Raw genomic sequence first — 18,294 nt, 5'->3', positions numbered from 1 at the left:
ACAAAAGTAAGACGAAGTCCCTGCCCTCAAGGAGCTTACAATCTAACGAGCGAGATTAACAGGGAAGCCGTGTGGCCTAGAGGAAAGAGTCAAAAGAACTGGGTTCTAATCCCAGCTGCACCACTTGCCTGCTGTGTGACCTTGGGCATGTCACTTAACTTCTCTGGGCCTCAGTTATCTCATCTGTAAAATGGGGATTAAATCCTCCTCCCTCCAACTTGGACCGTGAGCCCCATCTGAGATAGAGACTGTGTCTGACCTGATTATCTTGCATCTACCCCAGTTCTTAATCAATCAATCGTGTTTATTGAGCGCTTACTGTGTGCAAAGCACTGTACTAGTGCTAAGGTTGTACACGGTCCCTGCCCGACTTGGGGCTCACAGTGAACATCAGAGGGAAATTGATGCGTGGGGGTATTTCATCAGGGACATGGCACACCTTGAGCTGCCAGCCACGAGGACTGGGTGAACCCCTCATAGTAGCCAAGAGGCCCCAGTAAGAGAACCCGCAAAGTTGTGCTCCCTGTGGGTGATCCTTGAGGGCTAGAGAGCTAAGATGGCAGGCCTCCGCTCAGAGCATCTTTACCTTATGTCAGTCCAGGTGGGCTGTGGAGTCTTCATGCATGGACGTATTAGGCTGGAATATGCCTGTGCCTGGGCATGTTGAGTTGGAATATGCCCGGGCACAAGCCCACTCCTGGCTGGGCTTGAACATGTGCCCTGCCTCCAGGCCTCAACCAGGAACAAACCAGAGGGAGCAGCTAGCGGCTTTTTTCTTTCATTTGGCAAGACACCAAACCCGTACTGGGAACAAGCCCACCTTTCTCCTCGCTCTCCTGGCCTCGGGGTAGTAGAGTGGGAGGACAGAGCATTCAAGAGTTGGGAAGCAACTGCTCTCGACCTTCCTACTTTCTCATGCAGGCTTCAGAATCTAAACCCTGTACCTCTGTTCTGCTCTCTCTGGTGAATGGAGAGTCACAAGTTCCTGATGCTGAATTAGATCTGTCCTGTCCCCTATTGCCTCGGGGCTTCATCGATAATGTGAAGCTTCCTGAGCAGACCATCTGTACTGTGCTGTTGGCTGCATTTTTTCCCTCCGCCTTCGGCGTTGCTCATTATAAACAGACGTGAAGCCCTGAGCTAGAAATGTAAATGGAGTAGAGCAGTGACACCATTGAAGGGAGGAGCCCTTGCAAAATGCCTAAGGATGCCAGGGAACTTGAGTTCATACCCACTCTTCTCCCTCCTAAAAGGTGGGAATTGAAAATCACAGTTCCCATAATAATAATGATGGCAGTTTAAAAGCGTTTATAGTGGGCTAAGAAATAACATTATCAGATTAGACACTGTCCTGGTCCCACACCGGGCTCACCATCTATCTAATTCCCATTTTGCAGAAGAAGAAACTAAGGCCCAAAGAGGTTCAGTGACTTTCCCAATGCCATACATCAAGCCAGTGACAGAGCTGGGACAAGAACCCAAGTCTCCTGGTTCCCAATTCTGTGCTCTTTCCCCTAGCTCACACCACATGAGGAGGAGAGAGACTGCTCATCTTCACTTAACTTCACTTAACTTCTCTGAGCCTCAGTTACCTCATCTGTGAACTGGGGATTAAGACTGTGAGCCCCACGTGGGACAACTTGATCACCTTGTATCCCCACCAGTGCTTAGAACAGTGCTCTGCACACAGTAAGCGCTTAACAAATGCCACCATCATCATCCCTTGCCCTGCCTTGCCTGTTCTTTCTACCCTCTGGCCCATCTGAACGTGTGAGTTTATGAAGATTTAGTATTCTGGACTAAGACACTGAAGTCCATGGTATACATGGTCACTTGACATGGAAGCAGAAACAGGGTGAGCCAAGCAGTTTTCAGCTCAATGTTTTTCTCCCTGAATTCTGCGATCTGTTCAGTTCTGGCCCAGACCCATTGGGTGGGCTCAGTGGTAGTGGTTGTGGTGGTGGAAGTAGATGTAATAATAGAGTAGAGGAAGTAGAGAAGCAGCATGGTATAGTGGATAGAGCATGAGCCTGGGACTCATAAGGTCACGGGTTGTAATCCCGGCTTGGCCACTTGTCTGCTGTGTGACCTTGGACAAGTTACTTCACTTCTCTGGGCCTCAGTTATCTCGTCTGTAAAATGAGGACTGAGACAGCCCCACGTGGGACAGGGACTGTGTCCAACCCGATTTGCTTGGATCAACCCCAGCGCTTAGTACAGTGCCTGGCACAAAGTTAAGCGCTTAACAAATGTCATCATTATTATTAGTAGTAGTAGTAATGGTTTTTATTAAGTGCTTACTCTGCATAGAGCACTATACTTAAGCACTGGGAAAGAATACAGAAATGGGAATTAAGCATGGTCCCTCACCCTCAGGGGAGTTCACCATCTAAAAAATCAAAGGGGAGAGAGGGGACTGGCAACAGATACATAAAGAGAGATGAAACAAAACACTAAGACAACATAAAAACGAAAACTAAGCTCAGCTGGGTTACCGTGACTAGAGGTACCTTGCAGCTCGGAGTCCAAGAGTAACAATCACGACCACGGCGAGTGCTCCAGCAGCAGCCACAGTACTGGACTACTCTGGGTTTCCAGTGGTGTTTCACGCCAGCCCTGCCAGGCTCCCATCCCAAGAATTCTCTTAGAGATGGCTTGATCCAGGTGTCTCATTTGGCCTAGGCTCCCCACCAACCTCAGGAGTCTCCAGCCAGATAGCCAAACGCTCAAAGTGGCCCCACAAATGATCTGTTCTTCCCAGGATCCCTGAGGCTGGTCTAGGCTGGCAACAAACAAGCTGTCCACAGCTGCACCCGCTCCGCCCACCCTGTGCTTGGCATCTTCCAAATTTGACCCCGGACTTCAGCATCCAAGCCCACAGTGGGTCCAGGGCTCACTTCCCCAAACACAGAAGGTGCCCTGTGGACTATTCTATTTATTTTATTTTGTTTCTATGTTTACTTTTGTTCTCTGTCTCCCCCTTTTAGACTGTGAGCCCACTGTTGGGTAGGGACTGTCTCCATATGTTGCCAATTTGTACTTCCCAAGCGCTTAGTACAGTGCTCTGCACATAATAAGCGCTCAATAAATACGATTGATGATGATGTTGACTACTGGACTGATATCCCAGCGGTCCCCAGGGGACTCCTGAACAGTGCCTCTATACCGCACTGCCTCAGCTACTTTGCCCTACTCCAAACCCCTGAAGCGGGGAGGGCTGCAGCGGCCACCATTAATTAATTCATTCATTCAATCGTATTTATTGAGCGCTTACTGTGTGCAGTGCACTGTACTAAGTGCTTGGGAAGTCCAAGTTGGCAACATAAAGAGACAGTCCCTACCCAACAGCGGGCTCACAGTCTAGAAGGGGGAGACAGACAACAAAACAAAACATACTAACAAAATAAAATAAATAGAATAGTAAATATGTACAAGTAAAATAGAGTAATAAATATGTACAAACATATGTACAGGTGCTGTGGGGAGGGGAAGGAGGGGGAGAGGAAGGAGGGGGTTTAATCTGGGAAGGCCTCCTGGAGGAGGTGAGCTCTCAGTAGGGCTTTGAAGGGAGGAAGAGAGCTAGCTTGGCGGATGTGCGGAGGGAGGGCATTCCAGGCCAGGGGGAGGACGTGGGCCGGGGGTCGACGGCGGGACAGGCGAGAACGAGGCACAGTGAGGAGGTTAGCGGCAGTGGAGCGGAGGGTGCGGGCTGGGCTGGAGAAGGAAAGAAGGGAGGTGAAATAGGAGGGGGCGAGGTGATGGACAGCCTTGAAGCCGAGAGTGAGGAGTTTTTGCCTGATGCGTAGGTTGACTGGTAGCCACTGGAGATTTTTGAGGAACCCCACCAGACTGAGAAGCCTTGTGGTGGTTCATCCTGGCCTCACCCCCAGGCCAGGTGTGACCCAAGGAGGGCTTTAAAGCAGACAGCCTAGCAGAGACCCAGCCTCCTCACTGGTTCCGACTCAAGCCCATGGGTTTTGCATAGAAATCGGGCCTTTGAGAAGGACCACTGGCCTTTCATTCATTCATTCAATCGTATTTATTGAGAGCTTACTGTGTGCAGAGCACTGTACTACGCACTTGGGAAGTACAAGTTGGCAACAAAAGCATAACATAAGCCTTTAGTTAGGGCAGAAACAGCAGCTGAATAGCATTGGGTTTGGTGTTTCCCGCTCCCTGTCAAGCAACAGAATTCAGAACGCAGAGGGTCAGTGAGGTAAGGAAATCTCCCTGGTTAATTCTTCAAGGCCAACAGGTAGAGTTGTCTCCTGACATTAGGTGTGGAGAGTTTATTCAGTAAGTGGCCCTTCAGTAGCCCCAGGGCCCTAATCCTAATGAAGCAGCATGGGTTAGTGGAAAGAGCTGGATTCTAATCCCAGCTCTTCCAATTGGTAGTGTATCCCCTTGAGCAAGCCACTTAACTTCCCTGCGCCTCAGTTTCCTCATCTGAAAAATGGAGATTAAATACCTGTTCTCCCTCCTAAACTGCAAGCCCCATGTGGAACAGGGACTGTGTTCAATCTGATTAACTTGCATCTATTCCAGCTCTTAGAACCATGCTTGACGCATAGTAAGCATTTTTAAGTAATAATAATAATAATGGTGACATTTCATTAATAATCATATTCATCAAGTCTTGCAAGATTGATGTTGTGATGCTTTTCCTTTCTTTGAGCTGTTGGGCTTGAAGCATCCTATACTAGGCCATTCAGTACTTTCTTTCCCACCCAAGTGGAGTTTGGGTTTGGTGGGGGCGGTTGTGTTGGGGAAGGGGCTTAGTTTTTTGTTTTGTCTTGTTTTTCTAAATAATGAGCTGTAGTTCACTTGAGAATGTCCAGCCCTTGTACACAAAGCTGGTTAGTAGACTCACTCAAATTAGAATCACCGGGCAAGCTTACCCCCATCTTCCTATGGATTCCCCTGTGTTTCTTGGGCCCAAAGCGCACTAGCCCAGAACGGTCCTGGGCCCCCAAGCCTCTAGGTTCCAGTTACCTTCTGGGGAAATGTGTTTGACAGGCCTGGAAAGCTTCTGGCTCCCACTAAGAAGTCAAGTTAGAAATAGGTACCCACGGGCTACCTTTGCCGCGTAGTGGCAGGACGGGAATCCGAATGCTATATTTCGGGTTCTCCTGTACAGTGAGCTGAGGGGAGAAAACAGACCTGCACATTTTCCCTACAGTCCTAGTGAGTTATGGTATTAAGTGCTGGGGTAGATACAGGAAGAACAGCTTAGACACAGTTGCAATGGGGCTCACAGTCCAGACTGGGGAGAAAGATAAAAAAAAAAAAAAAAAAACCAAAGGTAATAATGGATTACAACAATCACAAGCACCAGAGTCACCAAGGGAGGCAGGGTGGTTTAGTGAAAAACTCATAGAACTGGGAGTGAGGAGGCCTAGGTTCTAGTCCTGGCTCTGCCATTTACCTGCTGCTGTGTTACCTTGGGCAAATCTCTTTACTTTTCTATTCCTGTCACCTCATCTGTAAAATGGAGATAAAAGAACTGTTCAACCTCCCTCTTAGACTGGGAGCCCTGCTGTGTCTGATCGCTGATTCTCTAGTATCTACCCCAGTGCTTAGCACATAGTAAGCACTTAATAAATATCATAATTATCAAACTACTACAACAGTGCCAAGACAACTAAAAGAATTGTTCTTGGAGGTGAGAGTCCTCGGGCTCCTCACTGCTCCAGAAAAAAATACCTATTAGTTACCAACCATCACAGCCTCTCCAGGGTTCTAAAAGCAGTAAAGGTAGTCTGGGACTACTATCAGGGGACTTTCTGCAGCTGATGCCAGAACCACAGACCTGAAACATTGTAAGGCTGGTTTTGCATCTCCACATTAGAGAGAAGCTTCAGGCTACTAGGACCCATGTGGGAGGTAGATATGGTTCAGGGGGTGGGAAGGGTGGAGAGACAAGGCCAGATCCTGCAGATATCGGAGGCCCTGGAGATAACTAGAGACTGTGGCTTTTCGAGCCACAGCTAAGAGATTGTGAAGGCGACCAAGTTGCATTTGACACGGGGCAGCGAGTGACAGAGGGGAAAGAATTGGAGTCTTGGAGGTGGATAGGTCAGATTGGTCCTCAGCCCCAATTTAGCTACTGTTAAAGTAACTTGAAAAGGTACAGGTGTCATCTCATGGCTGTTCTAACTCGGAGAAGGCTTGAGCTGCTGGTTTCTCCAACGTATCGGAATAATGCTGCAAAGAACTTGATACTTTTGTACTCTAAGTCACCAGGACTCCCTCTGAGGTCCAGCATACATCTTCCTCCCCATGCTTGATCATCCTCCCTCCCTTCTGGTGATCCCCACACAATGTGGTCCCAGAAAATCAACCCCCTGCAGTGTCATAATGAGGCTTCCTGCCAGGGACCTTCTTGCCTGTGATATTTTCAGCCTGTTGCTTGAGAAGCCTTACCAGCCTGGCAGTTGAATCTACGGTCTTTGGCTAAGCTCTGTCCCTCTCGCCATTACCTCCCTCACCTCCTCCCCTCTCTCCTTCCCGCTCTCCCACCGTCCTCCCGGCTCCCTGCTTCCAAAATTGCTTTCCAAAACAACCCACCGAGCCACACCCCAGGTCCTTTCCTGACTTCCGGAAATCTCTTCACCAGCGACTCTTCTGTCTCTCCCTACAGGCATCTGCATGCATGACTGGGGAATCTTGGGTAGTGTGTATGAGCCTCTTAGGAGGAAGGATGACTTACCAGAACTACATTTATCGTGTGGCATGCTTAGACTTTTTATAAACACCAAGTAAAATCGAGAATCGGACGGTTCCTGTTCATTTGTTCATTGGGCTCCACTTTCTCCTTTGATTTCCCCTGTCTTTTGCATCCCCATGAATGTGGCTCTTTTGGTTTTTCCGTGTTTGGAGAGCATGAAGTGGGTAAAATGACTTGCCTGGTTGCTGCTCGCTGACCGCCAGTCAGGCTGTTTGGCTTTTGTGTCTTCTTTTCAGGATGACCAGGTTCATCTCTGGTAGTACTCGAGATTCTGGGCAGTTCAGCTGTGCTTGTTATTCCCCTTTTGTCTTTGTTTTGCTGTCTTTCATTCTATGCCGCTTCACCTCAGAGCAACTCTAATTGGTCTGATCTTTCATTTCAGGCATTCAGATCCTTGCTGGTAGATTTTATTTCCTTTTTGTTCACTGTCACATCTCTTCTATTTACTATGCCCTGGGTGGTGTATGTGTGAGGGCTAATTTTACAGCCCCAGCCAGTAAGTTCCTTAACTTCCATCAGAAAGTCAATAGACTGGTTCACAGCTTTGTCCCTTGACCATTCTTAGTGAACTGCAGTTTAGATCAGGTGAATGAGTGAGGGGAAGGAAGGTGAGGTTGAAAAATATATGTGACCTCGTAATGGTTTTACCACCTTGCTCGGAATTGAGGCAGAAAACAGTGCTGTTGAATAAGTATCACCCAGAGGAACACAACCAGACGTGTTTTCTTAGGCAGGACCCAAGATGGGAAGGAAGCAGAGTAGTCTTTATTTGAGGATTGGCCTCTTGCTGAGTTAGTGGAAATTCGAGAGAAGCAGTTCAGGACCAGACTTAGAATGGTGGATGGGGTCCTGTGCTCAACATCAGCTCTCCAGATGAGCCAGGGCTGTTGCTTTATCATCTCCTGTCATTTCGTAGCCCGGCAGCTCTTACCATTCTGCCATGTTTCACAGACTGTGAGTTTGCCTGTGAAAACTTCACCAAGCTCCCAGACTCTGTGGGAGTCAGGATAAGAGAGAATGTTTAGTCGGGGCATGAAGTGTTAGAGGTAGCCCATCCTGTGATAATAGAAGGGCCACATGACAGGTTATCATCACAGGCTGGCCCACCAGGCCCGGGAATATCACTGCCAGGCTGGGAGGAAAGTTGGGAAGGACACTCTAGCTTTCTAGAGTGTGTATGGGTCTGAAGGAGGTGGAAAGGGAAGGCCAGTGGTTCTGCTAGGTCAGGAATCCCACCACACCCTCCCTTTTCCATTTAGACCTTTGTTACTGTACCTGAGAGCTGGGGTTCGCATTCTCCCTTTGGCCTGCCTCCACAGGCCGGCTTTCTGGAGATCACCAATCCCCACAAAATGTTATGTCTCCAGACCTCTGGATGTAGCAATCAGAGCAGGAGAGAATCTGAGGCTCAGAGAAGTTGTGATTTCCCCATCTAGATAATATTAATAATAATAATAATGTTGGTATGTGTTAAGTGCTTACTATGTGCCAAACACTGTTCTAAATGCTGGATATAAGCTCCTTATGGGCAGAGAACTTGTCTGCCAACTCTTGTAGTATTGTGTTCTCCCAAGCACTGAATACAGTGCTCTGCACATAGTAAGTGCTCAATAAATTCCACTGATTGATTGAGAGACTGTTGGAACAAAAGCAGTGCAATTATGATGATGATGATTATGGTCCGCCCAGTCTGGTGTTTTCACTTCAACAGTATCGTGGACTGGTTATTCATTCAGTCGTATTTATTGAGCGCTTACTGTGCACAGAGCACTGTACTAAGCGCTTGGGAAAGTACATACAACAATAAACAGTGACATTACCTGCCCACCACAAGCTCACAACCTAGAGTTGCGGGGGACAGACATCAATACAAGTAAATAGAGGGGGAGTGTGATGGTTGTCCTCCTTAACATCCATCCTCATGGTTCAGAACCTTCTCTCTGACATCCCTAACATTCTCCCTAAGCACTACAGAACAGCTTATCCGTGAATTTATCCAAGCCCTTGCTGAACCTATCGATATTTTCCAACAGCCTCCTGTGATGATTAATTCCACAGGCTTGCCACGAAGCTATGTGAATAAGTATTTTCTTCAGTTTATTTTGAGCCTGTCACTTTCAAGCCTCAGTGGGTGCCCTTATTGAGATTTAATGAGCAGCAGTTCTCTGTTCGCCCTGTCCACACCTACCACAATTTTATAATCTTCGATCACATCCCCTCGCAGCCTTGGTCTTCCCAGACTGTAGCCCTAATCTTTTCCAGCTCTGCTCTAGTTGAGGCTGCAGAAGCTGCTGTCTGCAGCCGTGTTAGCCTTGGATTCCCCCATATGATCAATAGTGGTATTTATTGAGTGCTGGCTGTGGGCAGAGCACTGTACTAAGCGCTTGGAAGAGTATTATAGTGTAACAGAGTTGGTAGTCACGTACCCCACTCGCAAAGCGCTTACAGATTAGAGGGACTTGAAGACTAGAGAGAGAGCTAGAGGAGGACAACCTGTAGAGCACCCGATTATCTGAACAAAATTAACTTTGGCTTTCATGGCTGTCACTTGCTCAACATTGTTAGGCTGTCTGGACTCTCCCAGCTGTCCTCAGTTCACATAGTCCTGATGTTTGAGCACCGGGTTCTTGGGTCATCTGCTTCCTTCCATATGCTGCCCCATTCCCCTGGAAAGTTTAAGACCCTATCCAGGGAACACTGAGGTAGCATTTGTTAAAACAATAACTTAAATGAAGCAGCCTGGCTTAGTGGATGGAGCCTGAGACTGGGAGTCAGGAGGACCTGAGATCTAATGTTGGCTCTGCCCCGTGTCTGCTGTGTGATCTTGGGCAAGTCACTTCACTTCTCTGGGCCACAGTTGCCTTATCTGTGAAAACTGGGGATAAGAGTGTGAGCCCCAAGTGGGACAGGGACTGTGTTCAACCTGATTAACTTATATCTACCACAGTGCTTGGCACATCGTAAGCACTTGATAAGTACCATAATTATTATTCTTATTATTATTAAAAATTGGAGGAGTAAAGGAGGAGGTGGCAGAAAACAGAGGGCGCAGAACTCAAGCAAAGAGGATAGGAAGCAGGGGTGATCAGGGGCAATGTGAGTTAGTAGGCCATTGGTTAGAGTTGTCAAGCCAAGCCCAAACAAGAGCATCTCTGAACCAAAGAACAATTTCTGTACTCTGCGAAAAGTTCCTTCCCTCCCTCCCTTACTTTGGAAAGGAAAGGTTCCCAACCAGGGCCCTGTGGGCAATGACTTAGCTTAATTGACTGGTCCCATAGATTCTCTGGACATGGACAGGTGGCTGCAGAGAAGAGCTCCAAGCTGCTGTTGACAGCAGGTACCAAACTGGGGCCTACTCATAGTGCTTTGAGCCATCCTCAGGTGGGTTATGTTCAGTGTAGGGATGGGGCTTTGTCCCTCCGGCAATTACTCCTGACCTGCCGTGCTTGGCTTTGTCCAGCCCCCTCCTGTCGTTTCTCCTGTTTGCTTTCATTCCCAGCTTCCTCCTTTCTGTTGTGGCATGCCAACTAAAGAAATTTTTAAAAAGTCACATTATTTCCTTGTCCTCCTTTTTATCTCCTCTGGTCTGTTGTGTCTCTTGTCTCGTCTGTCCGTCTGTCCCCTCCATGTCTCACTCTCTGCAGAACCTCCACCAGCTTAAACAGATTCAAACCCTGAGGCAGATGAACGAGCAGCTCCAGGCCGAAAACAGGGCCCTGACCCGGGTGGTGGCCAGGCTCTCAGAGTCCATCGAGCCTTCGGAGACCCAGGAGCTCTAGCTCAGTCCCCTCCTCTCCACCTCACCTCCCTCCTTCACTCCAGGCAGGTCTGTCCTCGTACTGTCTGCCCCCGAGGCCTAATTTCACCTCCCCACCCCATCTGGGGCCTCGCTCACAGAGGCCCTAGAAAAGGGTGGGTCAGCTTGGGCCTGAAGGGCTGGGGAAGAGGGCAGGGAAGGGCGGCTGGAGCTTTGAAAAAAAAGGAGGCATCAAGCCCGAATCTTCTGATAGTGGATGCGAACAAGGCGTCAGTCAGCCCTCCACGCCGGCTCCTTTCCCCAGAGAGTCGTTGCTCTCTCTCCACCTTCCCAGGAGATGCCTGCTACCATTCTTTTCAGATTTCTGGTCCTGGAGGCCGCACCTGCTTTGAGTGGGAGGACCGAGAAACGGTCTGTGCACAGGAGTCTCTTCCGTCACAAACGCTCTTCGGGTCCCAGATTGTCCAGAGGAACCACCGCAAAGCTGGGGAGACTGAAAGACTGCTAAAGGAAACCAAGAAGTGGCTTGCTGGGAATTTGATTTCCTCCCTGGCTTAAAGGGCAAGAAGACCACCATACAGAGACCTGGTTGGCTCAGCTCAAGGGAAGAGTTGCCGCCAGCCAGAGACTTCTCTTTGTGGACTGAGATTTTTCATTTCCAGCAAAGGATTAATTAGTCCTGATGCTGGCCCCTCCTTGGTTTTGCCTGTTTGCTTTTGATTTTGGCGTTGGTAGCTGGCAACTGATACCACTAGATCTGAAGCATACAATTTCCATATGAGCTGAGCTAATATCCGCCTGGAGATAATATCAACAAGGAGTGGGAACATTGAAAGGGAAGCGCGAACACATTCTGGGACACTGTTATTTAGTTGTTGTAATCATTTCCCGACCACAATGTCAAAAGGCAAAATCTTAAATGATTCATTGAAATTGAGTCTCAAGATATCTGAGAGCCTCGAGTTTAGGAGAACATGCATCTTTAGAAGAGGGTCCTGGGTGGGCGTTTCTTACCTCATCTGTTATGTTGTTAGTAGAAACAAGACAAGCGATGATTCCCTGCCCCGGGTCATGTCCTCAAGTTCTTTGCCTCTGGCCCAGCTGAGGAAATGAAAAAGGAATCCTAGCCCATTGCTCTCATGGCACCTAAGCAACATCTTCCACCCTGCCAAGATTAATTTTCAGAGGACCGTTTACCACCTAACGGGTATCTCAGAACGTCCATCATCTCCCTTGTCTCTCTTGGCGAACTCGAGCCGCCGCCACTCTGTGAAATCAGGATGTGGACTGTGCTGCCAGGATATCATCTTGTCTGCTGCCTGCATTAACATGGACCTAATGCATTAGAGCAAAGACGGATGATTATTTTAGCCTGGGGGAGTTAACCGGCGAAAGGGCGGTCACTTCCACCTGTGGCAACCTGATGGGCTTTCATCCAGCGGCATATGTGTTGGTGACACTGTGACCCTGAGAGCAGTGATGGGAAGGGATTCTGACTGTATCTGTGGTCAGCTGGGAGGTAAATAAGAGCCACGATGGGCAGAAGAGATTGGGCAGCCAGATCCAGCATATAGCCGTGATTGTGCCCAGCCCTGGGTTAGAGCTATGTGTTGCCCCAATCCGTTTGGGGACATGGCTTGCTTCATTAGGGAATGGCTTTGTGCCTGGGCCAAGCTGCCAGAGTTGAGGTGGAATAGGTTCTTGCCCTGCCACCCCCACTTGCACCTTGTAAGAAGACGGTGGAAACAGAATCTAGGCAGCGGGCTGGCCACCCATTGACAAAGGCTTTTGGCAGGGAACAGTGGGAGCTCTGCAACCCTTCTCCCTTCCCTTCGGCTCCCTTCTCCCCTCCCTTCCTCCCTCCTTGCCCTGGCCTCCTCTTTGCAGGATTCCAGGTCTCTACAAGGCAGTTGCCTTGTTTTCCCTGTAAGTGGGTTTGTGGACGTGGAATATTTCAAAAGGAGTTGGCACTTTGTTAATTCCGTTTGGCCAAGGCGTATTTACTAACTTGAAACAATGCCCTTTGATTCCGTCCTTCCCCTCCCACTGTCCCTCCACCCCCTGCCCTCCGTCCTCATCTTTGGAGAACCAAATTAACTGGATATGGCGTTTTTTCATAACTTGTGCATTCCATTTCGTGTACTTTCAGACACTCCCTAAAATGTCAACTGTAGCATAGTGCAGCTGGAGAAACTGGCTTGTCCTCCTCCCCACCCCCTCTATCTTTCTTTCTTCCTCTCCCTCTTCTCTCTTTCCTCACTCTCAAAGCATTAGAGTCCTTAATATGAAAATAAATCACCAAGACTCGGTGAATTTAGTTTGTGGAAAAAAAAAACATCTTGGCCCAGATTTGATGAGCTGCTAGCAGTGAAATGCAATCCACTGCCATATATAACCTCTCTCCCGCTTACAGAAACCCATTATGGAAATATTGCTTTTTGAATTGCACTGATATGCAGACTGCAGAGTCCCCGGGTTGTGGCCTCAGAGAGCAATGGGATGGTTTAAGAATTGAGGGCACAACCCGCATCAAAGATGGAACTGGCTGATCCAAAAAACCTCTTCAATACAGATGTCTGACAGCTGAAGTAGAGCTCAATCCTGGCAGACCTCTCCGTCCATCAGAGCCAGAGTGACCAGGGCCAGGGAAGGCCAGCTAGATCTGCCCGCGGTGGGATTCAGAAGAAGGAGAGGTAGGGTGGGATAACAGTCGGGACCTTCCACATCACTGGAGAGGAGATCCTCTCCAGGAATCTTTGGAGACTCCTGGGATGGAGCTGTCTGTCTCCATCCAAAGGGAAGGGAAGGACAACCCACACAAGTGCACAGCTCTTCACTTTGACGAGATCCCGTTTTAACTGGAGGTAGCAGGTGGACGGATCGGCCTGCCAGATTCTCTTGATCTAGAGCGCTGACTAATTTGTCTCCATAGCAGCAGAAATTTCCTCTTGCTTAGTCACAGAACCCATGAGCTGGGTGAGCCCTTGAGAGGTCATTTGGTCCAAGCCCCTGCCCCACCAGTACAAATGGGTATTCTTTAAAAAAAAAAAAAGAAAAAGAGCTACTGAAATGGTGATTTTACAGCTTCCCCAATGTTTTAATCACCCAGACAGAAGTTCCCCTTTGTGTCCAAACAAACACTGGCTGCATTGACTCGAGTAGGAAATTATTTTGTTCTTCTTAGCTCCAGACCCGCAATGTCTCAAGCTTCATCACAGATGGCAATAGATGGGTGCAGGATTCCCCTGGCCTTCAAGATCTCTATCGGGAGATGTGCCTTGCCTAACTTGATCGTAAACCCAGTAGCATAAAGGAGGGTAGAGCATAAGAGGTGTGTGTTTAGATATATAGCCATCCTTCCTAGTCGAAGGCTGCATTGTTCACGATAGGACCTCATCCATGTGTATGAGTATCTCTGAAGGACAGCCTTTATGTATAAAAATGTAATAGAGGCCATTTGCTAGCCCGTTAGCCCATCAGGTGAGCAAGTCTTGCAGTAACTTGCTGGCCACAGAGTCTAGAAGCAGTAGTGGCTATGAGGTAGTAGATAGACTGAGAGATTAATGGCCGTCTATTACTTTTCCTCTTCCCTTAATCCATGGCCACCCATTTTCCCCTGCGAAGGACATGTAAAACCCTTTTTTCTTCATTGAAAATCCCAGTGGTCTTATGATCTCCTGTAGCAAAGGTTTCTTTTGGAATCTTCCATTTTCTGTGAATGGGCTTGCCTGAATTGAAGCTTGAACTAGAAGCACTTGTTCCTTTCATTGTTGGTGTAGAGTGTCTTGCCACCTAGATGATTATATGCTGCAATTCGAGATGGGAAATTCTATGGATTTCAGTTGTTGAAGATGCATAGGTGCTGGGAGATTGCCAGTCGTTTTCATTTGTCTTGTCATCGTCCTCAACTACAGTTCTGGAACTCCTGCTATGAGCAGACCACTGTACCAGGGGCTTGAAAACAAAGACTGTGGCATAAAAGGAAAGGCCTCTGACCTTGGGGCAGAAGCCCTGAGTCAGTGAATTCCAGAAAGGGCCATTTGGGAATGCTAGGAATAGGCTTTTAGCCTCTTATCTCTCCTTTCTTGCCCACCTTGAGGCATTAGCTGGTCCCTTTTTTTTCCATATTCTTTCCCAAACCATCTTCTCCTATACCATTTTCCCCCACCTACCTCTGCCCTTGCTCTTTATCACCTTTCTTATTTTCCCCTGATGGGGATTCTGTTTTCTCTTACTCTGAATTAAAGCTGTCAGAAAAAGAAGATGCATGCATCATTCCTTAACTCAGTGGGCAAGCCAAAGCCCAGAGTCATTGTACATGTTACTTCTAAAAGACCAATTCATAAGGAGAACAGGCGGAATTGCTATGGGGTTATCGATAAATGCATATCCGTGACACACTTATCACACATATCCAATATACAGAGCCCTTAAAATGTACGGAGGTTAAACATCCTGAAAGGTAACTTGGGGCCTGATTACCGGTGATACTGCCCTAACTTTTGGCATCGGGAACATTTTAGAACTCTTTGAGGCTTTATCTTTGAAGATGCCACAGTAGAAAATGAGACCTGTCTGTTTGCTAGGCTCTGCTCAGGGCTCAGGGAGGGGGCAGTTAATGCAGAGAGCCTGGGAGCTGACCTGCCCACCTTGTCACTTCTGTCATCCCTGCAGGTTTTGACCGAGCTGAAGTCTGACAACCAGCGACTGAAAGATGAAAACGGTGCCCTCATCCGAGTCATCAGCAAACTCTCCAAGTAGACTCTCAGGAGGCCAGATGGGAAGACTGTCCTCTTGCTCAAGCGGCTCTGCTTTTCCCCCCTCCCCTTCACCTTCCAGCCGAGAAAGCCAATGGGAATATCAGCTTTTTGGCCTTGGGATCAACTTACCTCCCTTCTCCCCCCTTTCCCCTTCCTGCCCCTTGTACATTCGCCTTTCCCAGATCTCAGTGCCCAAGTCTGTTTTAATTCATTTCTAATTTAAGCATGATGTAACCAAGGATGCTTTCTCTGGAGATGGGGGAAAGGGGTGAGGACCGGCCTTGAACCTCAAGACTTCCAGCCCTTCTCCCCATCAGTCCTCTTTGAACCAGCTCCAATTCAGCCCAGCTGGTACTTCGCAGTAGTCAGCCATCACTGCGCAGCCATGTATTGAATGGATCTAAATGTCCCCATCCTTCCCAATTTGCCCAGGGAGGTGTTGGAGCCAGGCCCAGAAGCTGTCTGGCCTGGGCCCTACCCAGCAGCAAAGACTGCTGCACTGTTACTGAACCACAAGGCAGCCCTGGAGGGCCAGTTTCTGCAAGAGAGGCCACACCTGCTGCTTCCCATGTTGCTCTGCAGTCTTTGCCCATTGCCGAGGAGCTGACTTGTATTGGTTGCTATTCTTTTTAAAATGTCTGTGGAAAAACATCGTTGAATAACTCCCATCTCTGGGCTGCCTTTAGTATTCTCTTTCCTTTCCCTGACACTCTCTCTCCCGTCCTTCTCCTCTCCTCCCCCCAGCCTATCCTCCTTTTAGCCAAGGAGAGGGGAGAAGAGTCCTCAAGTTCAGGAGGCCTTTGTTGTTCGAACATTGTGGCCCTGAGCAAGTCCTCCGATAAATAAGAAATGTCACGTCAGCCAAAATCCCTGCTCTTCTCCCTTGTGAAGCATTGTAAATTGGACAGAACCCATTTGTTCGCCCACTCGCCAGCCCACTGGCACCGGTTGGAAGTTGGGGCAGCAGGCCCCGCCAACATTTCATCTTGCAAGTCCTCCAGGCTCCCAGAGCCCCCCCAGGAAAGAAGATTCCCCAGTGTCTACCAGTGAGATGAAGACAAAAGAGAGGAATTGGAATGGGAGTGGGGTTATTGACAGTGACAGAAGGAGATAGGTTAACACACAGCTGTGGTGGAGAAGAATCCCCAGCCCCGCCACCTGTTCCGCAGAGGGGCTAGAAACAGAAGCCACTGGGCCAGCATGTTGGGGATTAATGTCCAGATCATTCTAGAAAGCCAGCACTTAGGGAAAGCCAACCTTGAACGTTTGCCTTCTCCCCTACATTGCTCTCTCAGGCTGCTTTGCAGCATCTCCCCACTGGTCACACTGCTGTCCTCCCCTGTTGACAACTGTCCGAGTCATTGAAGTCACTTCACCTAGCTGAAAGCACCCTGAGTCCTATTTCAGCATGGCTTTTTGGATCTCATGAAGGATTGGATACACTGGCCTAGAAAGACTGCTATCCATCTGTGCATCTGCTTTCCTCCTAAACTTGCATCCTTTCCCAAAGTCACAGGGGATCTTGAGGATTCAGTGCCCAGCAGCCCTTCCTAAAGGCTGAGGCTGGACTGTCACCTTGAGAGGTAAGGTCTGTGTACCTCGTCACTAAGATGAGTCCAGGCATAGATGGTCACCCTTTCTTCTTTGATCTGGCCCTTTGGGGTTCCCTCCTGGGTGATGTTACCCAAAGTCACTGCTAAAGGTGTGTTCTCCCACCTCTGCTCCCCTCCTGGCTCCTCCTTACCTGCGGTGATTGTGTATGTGTGTGAGTGACGGGTCCTCTGGCCCATCTGCAGGACAAGTTGGTCTTCTGGGTCTCCCGTTGAATTAACTTTTTTCTCTCCCATACCCGTGCTGCACTCTCACAGTGGAAGGGAAGAGACCAAGATTGTCAGTGGAATCTGGGTCTCCCGAAAAGCAGATCCCCAACCCATCTACTCAGCACCGCTTCCCCCCTTGAAACCACAAGCTTCAAATGTCAGGTTGGTAAGTGATATGATCTCCTGATTCTTGACTATTTGTTCTTGCCTCACTTTTGAACTCACCTCTGGCCTGAGGCCTGGCGTTTTTGAGTCTGAAGTGACTTCTCCTTTGATTTCAGCTCAGGTTTGTCCAGGAGGGTGTCAGGTTCTGAGCTATTTCTAAGCACTGGCTGGGCGGGAGGCTTTTTCCAGTCACAATCTCCTTAGACGAGTCAGCAAGTGGGACCCAGGGAAATGGTGGTTCTAGTAAGGGCCTCCCAATTCTGTGCTTACAAATCCCACCCCTTGACCAGACCGTCCATTCCTCCTGGCCTGTCTCAGATCATGGAGGAGCCCTGGGCTCACTAAAGAGGATGGAATTTCATTTCTGGGCTTCTGGTATGTGGGTCAGGAAGGGGATTTGGAGATGGTGTCTGGAGGAGAGGAAACCCAGTTGGATGGGGGATGGAGCCAAGAAAAGGGAAATGTGAGTCAGAAAGGAATATTGGTGAATCCTGAAAACAGACAATTGGCAAACTCTTGTGCTGGTCTGACTAAAGGACGTTAGAGCTGTCTTTAACTTCTCCGTACTCTCTATCTCTTCCCCAAGTGCACAGCTCAGGAATGCTAACAATCCCGTTCGCTTCCTGGTGACGTTTCCCCACCCCTGCCCGCCTGGCAGGCTGGCGACTTTAGGCCTTGTTCACGTTAAACTGATTCGTTAAGTAAACTTGTCCCCTGAACCATACCTGGCCACCTCCCTTGACTGTCATCTTTGACTTTCTCTGAAACCAGCTTGAACTAGGGACGTGTCTTTGTAGAGTGATTGAGACAATAAAGTACTGGCGGGGAGGAAAGCAAATATTTGGCCAAAACTGCAACCATTTCAGGTTAAAATGCAGGTTAGAAACGGACAACCTTTGCCAAGTGAACTTGCGATATTACTCTTGGGGGAAAGTGCATTTTCCAGTCCCCTGAGAAAATGATTAAGTGTAAGTTCAGCATCTTGTGAGGGAGGGGAGGTTGTAATCTGGGGCAATCTTGGAAGGTGGGAGAAGGATATCTTTCTCTTCCGGGGTCAGGAGCCGT

At 48.6% G+C, this 18,294-nt stretch overlaps 1 protein-coding gene across 7 annotated transcripts in view; it reads left to right on the top strand.

Annotated features, from left to right (window-relative positions):
- Window positions 1–16,192, top strand: part of PPP1R12B (protein phosphatase 1 regulatory subunit 12B) — a 282,648-nt gene extending 266,456 nt beyond the window's left edge. For 3 of the 7 annotated variants that reach the window (XM_038748883.1, XM_038748879.1, XM_038748885.1), the window contains 2 exons: window positions 10,372–10,553; window positions 15,159–15,239. In XM_038748883.1, coding sequence (XP_038604811.1) covers window positions 10,372–10,506 — 135 coding nt within the window. In that variant the 3' untranslated portion in view covers window positions 10,507–10,553; window positions 15,159–15,239. Of the gene's footprint in view, window positions 1–10,371; window positions 10,554–15,158 lie in introns of all 7 variants that reach the window. The other 4 variants (XM_038748884.1, XM_038748882.1, XM_038748888.1 and 1 more) reach the window with 2 other exon arrangements.
- The last annotated feature ends 2,102 nt before the right edge of the window (window positions 16,193–18,294 follow it).

The sequence above is a fragment of the Tachyglossus aculeatus genome, chromosome 7, assembly GCF_015852505.1.
Source record: "Tachyglossus aculeatus isolate mTacAcu1 chromosome 7, mTacAcu1.pri, whole genome shotgun sequence".
NCBI lineage: Eukaryota > Metazoa > Chordata > Mammalia > Monotremata > Tachyglossidae > Tachyglossus > Tachyglossus aculeatus.
The sequence above is the reverse complement of the archived record's forward strand: the minus strand, read 5'-3'. Positions and strand labels throughout refer to the sequence as shown.